Genomic DNA, 12,259 nt, shown 5'->3' with positions numbered 1-12,259 from the left:
CACTCGGAAGTCCACCAGAGTTATTAAATTAATCAAGGAGAGGAGCAACCTAGAACTAAGGATGCCCTAATTAAACTATGAGCCATGGCGTTCAGTCTCTCTGCCCCTCCATTGGTGCTCGTATGGAAGGCTGAGCTAAGGTCCTGGGATGACCCAATGGACCGTAGGAACTTCCTCCAGCCCTCCAGGCTATCTGAAATGCTATGGGGACTCCTGCTTGAATAGGAGGTTGGATTAGAAGACCTCCAAGGTCCTTCCAACTTTGTTATTCTGTTAAAAGTTGAGAAATATAAATAACCTTCTACATTATCATCCGGCATGAGGCAAGTTCGATTGTCTGAATTTTCTTCTGGGAACTGAGCACAATCGGTATCCTCCGGCCACTGTAAACCCACAATTCCAAGGACAGATTCACAACGTTCTTTGGACTGCTCACAAAGAGTCCTGAGAAGATCAAGAAGAACGAAGGGAGAAGGAAGGAGGAGGAAAGAAAGTGGGAAATAGGTAAAAAACGAATATCCACAAATATTCATATACATATAGCAAGTCCCACTAAAACCAGATAACTTAAAAGTCGTATATTAGAAAAATATGTATTAACATACACAAACGCAAGTTTGTGTTAACAAACACCAACACAGTTCATTTAGTGACCATTCACAGTTACAACGGAACTGAAAAAAGCAGCTTATGATCGTTTTTCACACTTATATTACCATTACAGCGTCTCCATGGTTACATGATCAAAATTCAAACACTTGGCCACTGATTCATATTTATAACAGTTGCAGTGATCTCAGATCATGTGATCCCTCTTGCGACTTTCTGACTAATGGAAGTAAATTGGGAAACCGGATTTGTTTAACTATCATGTTCCTAACTTAACAACTCCAGTGATTCATTTAACAATTTTGGCAAGAAAGTTTGTAAAATGGGGCAAACCCCCTTAACAAATGTTTCTCTTAGCAACATAAATGTTGGACTCAATTGTGGTTGTAAGTCGAGGGAAATAGGGCCGAAAGCCCTACTAAGCAAGTATATACAAAAGTATGAAGGCTATTGCTTAATGCATTGTAAGCCGCCTTGAGTCTCCGGAGAAAGGGCGGCATATAAATCGAACTAATAAATAAATAAATAAATTGTTGTTGAAAACTATTCTATATTTTTCACAACCAAATTATTCCCTCTCATCTGAAGGGGTAAGAAGACCTCCAAACTCACAAGAGCTCTGAACTCTCGTAAACCTCCTTAATAGCTTGCTTAGGCATTGTCAGGTGCTGGCTCACAAATGATATTAAATCAGCACTTGCGTTTTTAGATGGAAACCAAAGAGGAAACTGCATTTCCTATTTCCATAAGCAGCATGCTAATTTTAAAACATGTTCCTTAGAGATGCTATCGATGAGAGTGGATTGTTCTTTACTCCGTGATCTGTTTTGAGTTCTTGTTCATCATTGGTTCTCCGAAACTGTGCTGACTTAATTTATGAGTGTTTATAAATATTCGTTGTTGCTGCTGCTGCTTCTATTGGCCCCTTTGGAGAGCCAAAATAGAGATTTCAAATAATTGCGTTCTGCCTTCCAAAAGAAAAAAGATGGGAGATTTGGTTGATTCCACTTGCACAGTCCCAATAATAACATTGGCAAATGTCTATGGAGATTCTCAGTCATCCAGGTCATGGTTATCCCAAAAATGCTTTTTCAAGAGGCGACTGGATTTTCTCGTTTTTTTTTTTGAAGACGTTTCGCTTCTCATCCAAGAAGCTTCTTCAGCTTCTTGGATGAGAAGCGAAACGTCTTCAAAGAAAAACCAGAAAGTCCAGTTGCCTCTTGAAAAAGCACCTTTGGGACAATAATATTGGCCATGAAGGAGAAAAAGTATGGAACAGACATTGTGATGGCATCACAATAATGGCACAAGTTGCCCCTGCTGAAAATGCTAAAAAAGATTGAAAATAAGGAACTTGTTATGGCCCGCCAGCGGCCTGTGCGGATCGTGGCTGATCCCGACGACGAGGAGGCTGGTGTGGTGTCGCACCAGCAGCCTGCACAGCCAGCACTCGAGTCGGACAGCGAGGAGGCTGTAGAGGATGTGGTGCCAGAGGCAGAGACTCAGCCAGGGCCTTCAGAACCTCCAGAGGCTCCTTCAAGTAGAGAGAGCGAAGTGGAGGAGCCTATTCTCAATGCTCGAGCACGCAGGGCTGCCAAAAGGCAGGAGTGGCTACTCAGGAGGAGGAGGTCTCCTCTAGAGTAAGGCTTGAGGATAATTGGCCACTCCCTTAGCCTATTTAAGTCACACGCCGTTAGTAAGTTTCTTGCTGGAAACAACTTGTAATTATCATCAGAGCATTTTTGGAAAAGTCTTATCGTATCTTGTTTTCTGGACTGGTTGCCAACCTTTGCCGGACTTTGGTTTATTCTTAATAAATTTGATAAGGACCATTGGTGTGTGTCAATATCCTCGGGAATCCAGAGCTGGGGCAGAACAGAACTATATACTGAAAGCCAAAGAAATTAATTAAAGTACAATAAAGGCAGAACCAGAAAGAATGCAAGAATCACCCTGCTGGATCAGCTAGCTATAATTTACATGTTATTGTGTTTTGTTTGTTGATTTATTTTAGAGCAAAAATAATATAGCACGTTACCTGCATGGTGGGATACGTTCATTTGTTTGAAAATCACATTTTGGCACTAAGATGGTACAGGCAAAAAACATCAGGTATTTATAACAGTTCGTTTGGACCAAGGCTGGGAAAAGAGAAGACTCCCAGCTAACAGAGGCTTCCTTCTGCGTCCGATGGCCTAAATAGTTGGGGTAATGCGTATAATTGTACGGCAGGTTCAGGCACAATTCCAGCGTGATGTGTTCACATTGACCTGGGCAGAATAAAACAGAAATGGATTTAACAATACACAAACAATTACTCTAGACTTATATGATAATTTCAAGAATCATAATCAGTGGTGGGTTGCCCGTGGTTTGGACCGGTTCGCAAGAACCGGTAATAAAACCGGCAGGAGGCTCCGCCCACTGACCCAGACTTCATTATAAGTGATCTGCACATGCACAGAAGAGTGTGCGCAGGCACGATGCGAACCGGTAGTAAAGGTAGGATAGGATAGGATAGGATAATTTTATTTCTATACCACCCCTCTCCCGAAGGACTCGGGGCGGTGTACAGCCAGGTAAAAACACAATACAATTATCACAATTTAAATTTAAAAATTATTAAAAGTATTACATTCAAGGCCAATTGGCTAAAAAACCCAAAAATTTAAGAATTCCGAATTTAAAACTCAATTATGAAGCTAGCCCTGCCTGTCGGAAGAGCAGGGTCTTAAGAGCACAGCGGAAAACTCGGAGGTCAGAGATCTTGCGTATGTCCGGGGGCAGTTCATTCCAAAGGGCAGGTGCCCCCACAGAGAAGGCTGTCCCCCTGGGTGTCGCCAACCGACATAATTTGGCTGACGGCACCCTGAGGAGTCCCTCTCTGTGGGAGCGAACTGGTTGGTGGGAGGCTATCGGTGGCAGAAGGCGGTCTCGTAGATAAGTAGAACCCACCCCTGATCATAATACATACAAGGAATCTTACAAAGGAGAGAAACCTGCCTAACAACTATTTTCTCTTTGATGCAATGAATTTTTCTACACCCCGCCCCATAAGGACCACCACCAGAAAACCTACTCTGTTTTCCCACAAATAAGACATCCCCTGATAATAAGCCCAATCGGGCTTTTGAGCGCATGGACTAAAATAAGCCTCCCCCCCTGAAAATAAGCCCTCCCCAAAAATATTTAAACGCAGAGCTGGAAATCAGGTAAGATAGCAAGAGGAGCCCCATCTTGCTCCACGCGCCCCAAAATAATAAGACATCCCCAAAAATAAGGCCAAGCGCTTATTTCGGGGTTCAAAAAAAATATAAGACAGGGTTTTATTTTCGGGAAAACACGGGTACAAAGTAAGAAAAATGGGAGACCTATCAAATTCTACTGTGTATTAACTTCAATTTCTTGCTTGAATCACATTAGGTTGAAATGAACAAGGGTGCAGATTCAGGGAGCAGCTTTCACAGCTGACTTGTTCATTCTTGTGTAATGTATTTTGAGAAACTGTGAAACAAGGAAAGCCCAGTTGGGAGAAAGGACATGAAGGAAGCATGTGAAGATAAAAATTTGGGAAAGATGCACACAAACAGTACATCTTTTTAGATGCAGTAAACATGTGACACTTGGCTTTTTTTGTCTGATCGAATCAAAACTATTTCATTTGTGTGATACATGACAACTAATCCTCACAAATAAACATATTTTCTGAAAGTGCGCCAGTGCCAGTAACAGAAACACAGAGGCTATTAGAAAGTGTACAGAAGAGGAAACAATTCAAAAAGCAATACTTTGTGATGGAACTCGCTCATATGTCTGAATCAATTCCTTTGATCGGAGAAAAGACAATATCTATGTTTATTGCTGGCTGAAAATCCTTTAGAGAGATTTTTTTTTTTACGTGAAACAGAAAACAAGGAATTTATGGTTTTATGATTTTGATAATTATAGAGGGAAGATTATAGGAGGAAGTGTTATAATGTAACCATGGATTAAGAGATAAATTTATATATAATTCTAAGCGCTGTAAAGCAGGGATCCCCAACCTTTCGGACCTCAGGGACCACTAAATTCATAATTTTAAATCCCACGGATCACTAATATGATCTGCCTCATGACCGGCTGGGTGGACATGGCTAGGTGGTCATGTGACTGGGTGGTCATGGCCAACTCGATGTCACTCACATCAAGGGGTGCCTCGCCAGCCTTTACTCGCCTCTCCCCTCCCACCCACTCCTCGCCTGCCTGCCTGGGCTCCTTAAGGCCCCAACGGGAAGCAGTTGTTGGAGCTAAGTAGCCACCGTGAGAAAGAGTTGGCAAAACAGCTGGCTCAGTTCAAATTGGATCTGGCCGAGAAGGAGGCTCAGCAGAAGCACCTCATTCAGGACTACGAGCATAGGCTTTCCAAGCAGAGGGAAGACCTGCGGGAGTGCAAGGCCAGGTACTGGCGCCTGGAGGCTCAGCGGGCTGAGATGGTCAGCCAGTTCCAAGCCATGATGCAGTCCCCCTGGAAGAAAGCCCTCCGGCTTTGCCACCAGTGACGCTTCCCTCCAGCCTTCGCCCAAAGCCCCACACCAGGAGACTGAAACAGACCCCAAGTTGGAATTTCTGCCCCCCTCCGAACCACACAAAAGGACCCCAAAGGGGGAGACACTCTGCAGCAACACAAACGTTCATTGCACGTATCTGTCCCAGGGGCCGTAGTTTGAGGACCCCTGATTTAGTGCAATATAAAAAATGCAAATAATTTTTCTGCGGACCACCAAAATTTTCTCGCGGACCACCGCTTGGTGACCACTGCTGTAAAGAACAGAAGCTACTTCTTTCTTTTTTATGTCTTTTCGGTTTGTTTCCTTCTTTTAGCTTTCATTATGATTTCTTTCTTTTTCGTATTTTACATCTCTTCCTTTTAAAAAACCTTTTATAAAATCACAAAGCGATAGTGCTACTCACTGCAGTTCCCTTGGCTGTTATTCACGTCACAGAGAGGGGAATGGCTACAAGGACCAGCACAGGAAGTTGAATTACACTTCTGATCTCTTTCATGGCATAATCTTTGGCCTAGGACGACAACAACAATAAAATCTTATCTCTATTGGTGAATTATATCATAGGAACACAATAGCCATGGTAAGTCCATCTTAATATGCTATCCCTGGTATGTGGTGTTTTGTATACATACAGAGAAAGAAGCACTCTTGTAATCTTTGACTTTTAGGCTTGCTGTTAGTTTAGTTTACTTTAGTTTATTTGATTCACCTCCCGGCTGGACTATTGTAATGCTCTCTACATGGGGCTCCCCTTGAAGAGCACTCGGAGGCTCCAGCTGGTCCAGAATGCGGCCGCGCGGGTGGTTATGGGCGCACCTCGTTGTGCCCGCGTGACACCCCTCCTGCGCGAGCTGCACTGGCTCCCAGTGGTCTTCCGGGTGCGATTCAAGGTGTTGGTTACCACCTTTAAAGCGCTCCATGGCACAGGACCCGGGTACCTTCGAGACCGTCTTCTGCCACCAATAGCCTCCCACCGACCAGTCCGTTCCCACAGAGAAGGTCTCCTCAGGGTGCCATCAGCCAAGTTATGTCGGCTGGCGACACCCAGGGGGAGGGCCTTCTCTGTGGGAGCCCCAACCCTGTGGAATGAACTGGCCCCAGAAATACGTAAGATCTCCGACCTCCGGGTGTTCCGCTGCGCACTGAAGACCCTGTTGTTCCGCCAGGCAGGGCTGTCAATATAATAATTTTAAATTGGGGTATTTTAATTTTGGGGGTTTTAAATCGGCCAAATCTATTTAATTATTTTAATTTTTAATTATTGTTGTGTCTTGTGTTTTTAAATTGGCTGTACACCGCCCTGAGTCCTTCGGGAGAAGGGCAGTATAGAAATAAAATTATTATTATTATTATTATACCACCCTACTCCCGAAGGACTCAGGGCGGTGAACAGCCACAAGATAAAAACACATAAATACAAAATTTAAAAACAGAACAAAACCGAATTAAACAATTTGGCCGAAGACAGATTTAAAACACCCCAATAAATTAAGAACGAATTAAAATTTGCGTTTTAAAAAGGGAAAAATTAGGCCAGGCCAGCCTGATGGAATAAAAAGGTCTTGACATCATCAGTCAAACATCAGCCATAATACTAATGATTGTTTTGAACAATATGCAGATTGTATTACACGAATGGCTATTTTATATGTGAAATTATGACTGAAATATTTCTGCACCTATATTGGTTCACACTGTCAGGAAATTTCTCCTTAGTTCTGAGTTGCTTCTCTCTTTATTCAGTTCCCATCCTTTGCTTCTCTTTTTGCCTTTTGGTGCTTTGGAAAATACATTGCCCCCCCCCTTCTTTCTGGCAGTCCCTTAAAAGCCTGTTGCCTATCACACTCTTGGGCAAAGCATGTGAGCCATTTCCTCCTTTCAGTGGTCCACGAAAGTCCATCTATAGTATGTAGATAATAAAGTGAAAACTGGTGAACAACATTTTTACAGAACTATAGATACGTTGAGGCTGGGTGTGACAAGGAATGGCTGGGAGGGGATGGGCCAGGCGAGGCATCCCTTGACGTGAGTGACATTGAGTTGGCCACGCCCACTGTCACATGACCATCAAGCCACACCCACTGTCACATGACCATCAAGCCACGCCCACAAAATAAGTCACTCCCACAGTACTGGTAGTAAAAAAATTTAGAACCCACCCCTGCATATATGGATGTGGGAATTGGTGCCTGTTGAGTTTTGCAAGTAATCTTTGCTTGTTTTAGCCCAGGGCCTTCATAAATGAGCCTCATCTGAGTGAAGAAGCATAGTGATCAAACCAATATTTGCTGTTTGTTTCTGATACGATACACTGCTAGAAATCATTTATTAGGAATTAAGCTTTATTATTGGCTTCTGCTTATATTATTGCATACTGTTAGAAATCAGTTGTTAGCAGGAGTGCTCTTCAGCAGGTTCTGACGCTTAAGACGCTTAAAATGGCGCCCTTAAGACGTTCCTATTTCATCAAGCTGGCCTGACCTAAATTTTCCTCTTTTTAAATGGGAATTTTAAATTTGGTTTTAAATTATTGGGGTTTTAAAATGGTTCAGCCAAATTTATTTAATTTGTTTTATCTCTATTTTAAATTTTGTATCTACATGTTTTATTTCTGGCTGTTCACCGCCCTGAGTCCTTTGGGAGTAGGGCGGTATACAAATTTAATAAAAACTAAAAACTAAAACTGACAGGTTCTGGAGAACCGGTAGCAGAAATTTTGAGCAGTTCGGAGAACCGGCAAATACCACCTCTGGCTGGCCCCAGAGTGGGGTGGGAAGGGAGATTTTGCAATGTCCTTCCCCCAGGAGTGGGGAGGGAATGGGGATTTTGCAGTATCCTTCCCCTGGAGTGGGGTGGGAATGGAGATTTTGCAGTATCCTTCCCCTGCCACGCCCACCAAGCCATACCTCGGTCTCGGCTTCAAAAGCTAGGCACATCCTTGAAAATATAGAAGAAACTGTTACCCAGGAATATCAGGCCCCATAGATAAAGGAACCAGAGTAGGGAGTTTTCCTGCCTCATAAATTCTGACTCCTGAACCATTCTGCTGGAATGTTCCATAGAGAAGGTGGACAGAGACAGGGGCCTGAACAAAGAACGCTTTAAATACCACATTGGTAACGAACCTTTGTCTCTGATTGGGTAAACTTTGTTTCTAATGGGGTAAAATGTATATAATATTCTGAGCCATTCTCGCAGAGGTGTGGCTATTCCTTCCATGCTTTTGCCTGTGTTTTGGAAATAGTATCACCGAGCTCTTTTGCTTTGGCCAAAGAATAAAAAGCGGTTATTTTTGCAAGCCTTGTCTCGAGTCTCATTCTCTTTGGCATCTCAGTGGCTCGGGGAAACTTCTGGGACCTCACATGAGCATGGAACAAAGGAGGTGGTACAGCAGGAACTTCTGCAGATCAGTGGTAGGATCCTCCCAGCTTAACAACCAGTTCGGTGATTGCGCGCTTTCCGTGCACTTGCGCAGTTTGAACAAATCTTCACTTCCGGGTTTCGTTGGAGTAGTAACACAGCTGATTTGCGCGGCAATCGGCTTTGCCACGCGAATCAGCTGAGGAGATAAAGAAAGGAAAACAGCGTGGGCAGGCGGGTGGAGCCATCTGATTTTTGGGGCAAACCGGTTCGCTCCCAGCTGATCGTTGGAGCTACCAGTTCGTCCGAACCCAGTCTGACCGGTTGAATCCCACCACTGCTGCAGATAGGACTACAAAACTGCTTACCAGTTCTGGCTGAACAGGTTTTTTTCCCCCCCGACACATGTTGATGCCCAAAAAGAGCATGAGCTACCAATCCTCCTGGGAAATTTACTAGGCAGATATCAAAACTCAACACAGCATTTCATGGGGGCCCGGGGGGTGGGGGGAGGTAAAACAGGGTTGAGGAGACATGAAAGAAAGTGCAAATGTGAAAAAAAGTGAAAATGGAATAAGTACATGTTAAGATGTACTTAAGAATGGCGATTCTCAGTCTTCCAGAACACGATTGTCCCAAAGGTGCTTTTTTAAAAAAGCATATTTGTTCATCAAGCTGAAGGTAAATAATGAAGCAGAGACTGATGAAGTGCCTGATTCTGGAAATTTCTATTTTAGTGGATATAATTAGGTCAGGTATGTTATATAGTATTGCTGTCATGGATTCTTTGGCTAGCTGTGGATCTACGGATTTAAAAAGTGCTGAGACATTGAATGAAATCATAATGTCTTCTTCTGCTTTTATGTCTGTGATTTTTCTGGAGGCATTTTAGGGGGGGTGTCATAGAATATTGTCCCCCTTCTATGAGATGTGAGTCACGGGTGTCAGCGTTTCAAGTAACACACCCACTGAAAGCAGAATTCTGAGGCACGTAGATTCCTCAAAGAACATGTTTATTGGATACATCATATCGGCACAGCCGGTGAAAACCAGTTTTCACCTAATTAAAAGAGTAAAACCCTCCCAGGTGTCACCAGTCACATTGTCCAATGAATATAGTTGGCAGGCTCCTCTCCTCCTTCACCAGCCACCTGTCACGATGACCTTGGTTCCCACAGGAAAACTTTTTGTTTTGACTGTTAGCTGGGCTATCCACTTTTCCCCCTCCCTTCCCTTTCTCAGGCTCTGTGGCAACTGTGAGGCAGCACAAAATGGCTTCAGCCAGGTTCGCTTCAGAATTGACAATGGGAGCAGTACTAAACAACATACACAATCTAGTCAAATACACTAAGACTGAGCAACCCTGAGCTACACATATTCTCTTCCATTGGAAATTTGTTCAAGCCTGGAAGAATAATATAATCCAGACAACATCTGACTTGGAACTTAAACTTGGAGGATACACAGCGATGGCAAAACTGTATATATAGTGTAGTGTAGTGCATTAAAAAAAGTGAGACAGAAATCAATAGGTTTTTTTTTTTCTTCTTTTCTTTCTTTTTGTTAAAATTGTTATTACCTTCTTTGGTATTTTAGGTATTTTGACTTTTAAGTATTTAACTTTGATTACACTGCTTTATCTATTTATTATTTCCTTTTATCAATATATATATACACAGAGAGAGACACAGTGAATGAAGAACTTAATTCAAGACTGAAACTATTCTCGTGTAACTAATACTTTGATGTGATAGCAGTCATTCTTTCTTTTTTTTATCTTATAGTCAACTGTGGATGGAAAGTTAAATATAGTCATATAATTGTAATGTGACACCCCAAATGGCAATTGATACTGATAAAATATTTACTATTCTCTTTTTTTATTTTTAATACTTTAAGCTTTTTAAATAACAGAAAGTTAATACTTTTAAACACATTATATAAACATCAATGCATTGAAATGTATTGAAATAATTATAGTGCTATCATGCAATAAAAGAAACAAAGTGGGCAGGGGAGAAAGGGCGAGACAGATTTTCCCTAAAATAAATAGAAACCCTGTATAGGCAAGAAGGAATAAATCATAACAACGGTACATAGAAAAACGGTGACTTTCTGCAGAAGTATTATTAGACTTCAAACCCATATGACGTTCTCACAATATCTTGTGTTCTCAGCACATGAACACTGGGGTACTTATCAAACGAACAATCTGCGCCACCACCCTCAAAAGAATCCATAGAACAAAATAAATCTTATTTGCCAAAAGAAGCTCTTAAATCCCAGCCTGTGGGCCGGATGCGTCACGCGCTGGCCACACCCATGCCCGGTTTAGCAAAGGGGGGGGGAAAAGTCCCAATACATCATGTGACACCACCATGATGATGTGAGTTTGACACCCCTGTCTTAGATCTTTTCTCCAGCAATCTGAGTAGGGAAAACGATATAAGTATTATGCCCTTACTTCCACCGCAATTCTCTTCATCACTTCCGTCCTTGCAATCATTGTCTCCATCACACTGGAAAGCACTAGGAACACACTGACCGTTTCTGCATTCCACCAGTCCTTGGCTATGGCATGCTGGAAACAAGAAGACGATCACTTTATAGACTTTTCATTTCTCATAAATTACAATGGCTTACTTCATTCATATGTGGATATGACAGAAAACCTACAAATACAAAATAGGATGCAAATAGGATATTTCTGTTACACTATTAAAATAATGAGGAAATAAGAAAAGCTGATTATAATGAGGAGGGGGTGTGTGGCTCGATGGCAGCGATTGGCCGCGTGCAGGGGTGGGTTCTAAATTTTTTTACTACCGGTTCTGTGGGCGTGGCCTGGGGGGTAATGTGACTGGGTGGGTGTGGCCAACTTTTTTTTTATTATTTACTTTTAAAAGCATTATTTCTACAACCTTAAGAGGTTGCAGAAAAAAATGCTTTTAGAAGCCTCTGACGATCTGGTAAGTCATCTGGGATTGCCAGAGGCTTTTAAAGGGATTTTTTTCTCCTACAACCTCTTCGACTGGAGAGGTTGCAGGAAAACATGCTTTTAGAAGCTTCTGATGATCAGGCAAATCTTCTGGGATCGCCAGAGGTTTTTAAAGGGATTTTTTTTCCTACAACCTCCTTGGCTGAAGAGGTTGCAGAAAAAATGTTTTCAGGAGCCTCTGAAGATCCCAGCTGAGCTGTGTGATCATCAGAGCCTTTTTTTTAACTTTTAAAAGCATTTTTTGCAGCCGAAGAGGTTGTAGAAAAAAATGCTTTTAAAAGTTTTTTAAAAAAGCCTCTGATGAGGCGGGCGGGGTAAGCAAGCGGCGACTGGGTTGGAGACCGGTTCGGGGGCATGGCCAGCCAATGTTATTACCGGTTCTCCGAACTACTAAAATTTTTTACTACCAGTTCTTGGGAACCGGGAGCAACCCACCACTGGCTGCGTGGCTCAAAGGTCCGGGCCGCTTGACAGCTGGCCTCGTGGAGCCGTAGAAAGGCGTCGGCGGCATTGTCAGCCAAGGCTGAATTGGCCAGCATGAATCGCAACAAGGTGACAGGCAACTCGAATGCAGAAAAAAAAACCTAGAGTCCAGAATAGTCCAGGAATGGTTTGAAATGCCGCAACTGCCAAATATGTCTCTTCTCAGGTAGACTGAGTTGAAAACCGAGCCTGAGAGAGAGACATGGAGCGTGGCCAAAAAGATTATGACTCAGTCTCTAGGCAGATCCGACTGTATCAACCC

At 42.8% G+C, this 12,259-nt stretch overlaps 1 protein-coding gene across 2 annotated transcripts in view; it reads right to left on the bottom strand.

Moving 5' to 3' along the window:
- The window catches only part of CORIN (corin, serine peptidase), a 106,066-nt gene that overhangs the window by 25,500 nt on the left and 68,307 nt on the right, over nucleotides 1-12,259 (bottom strand). Inside the window, exons 9-12 of one of the 2 annotated variants that reach the window (XM_034411355.3) lie at nucleotides 10,981-11,097; nucleotides 5,560-5,667; nucleotides 2,648-2,879; nucleotides 299-444 (exon numbers count right to left, since the gene is read on the bottom strand). In XM_034411355.3, the coding sequence (XP_034267246.2) occupies nucleotides 299-444; nucleotides 2,648-2,879; nucleotides 5,560-5,667; nucleotides 10,981-11,097 (603 nt within the window). The remainder of the gene's footprint in view (nucleotides 1-298; nucleotides 445-2,647; nucleotides 2,880-5,559; nucleotides 5,668-10,980; nucleotides 11,098-12,259) is intronic. The other variant, XM_087875299.1, reaches the window with a different exon arrangement.

Source organism: Pantherophis guttatus, chromosome 8 (assembly GCF_059756535.1).
Source record: "Pantherophis guttatus breed Tessera chromosome 8, ASM5975653v1, whole genome shotgun sequence".
NCBI classification, from domain to species: Eukaryota; Metazoa; Chordata; class Lepidosauria; order Squamata; family Colubridae; genus Pantherophis; species Pantherophis guttatus.
This window is presented reverse-complemented; position numbering and strand designations above follow the sequence as displayed.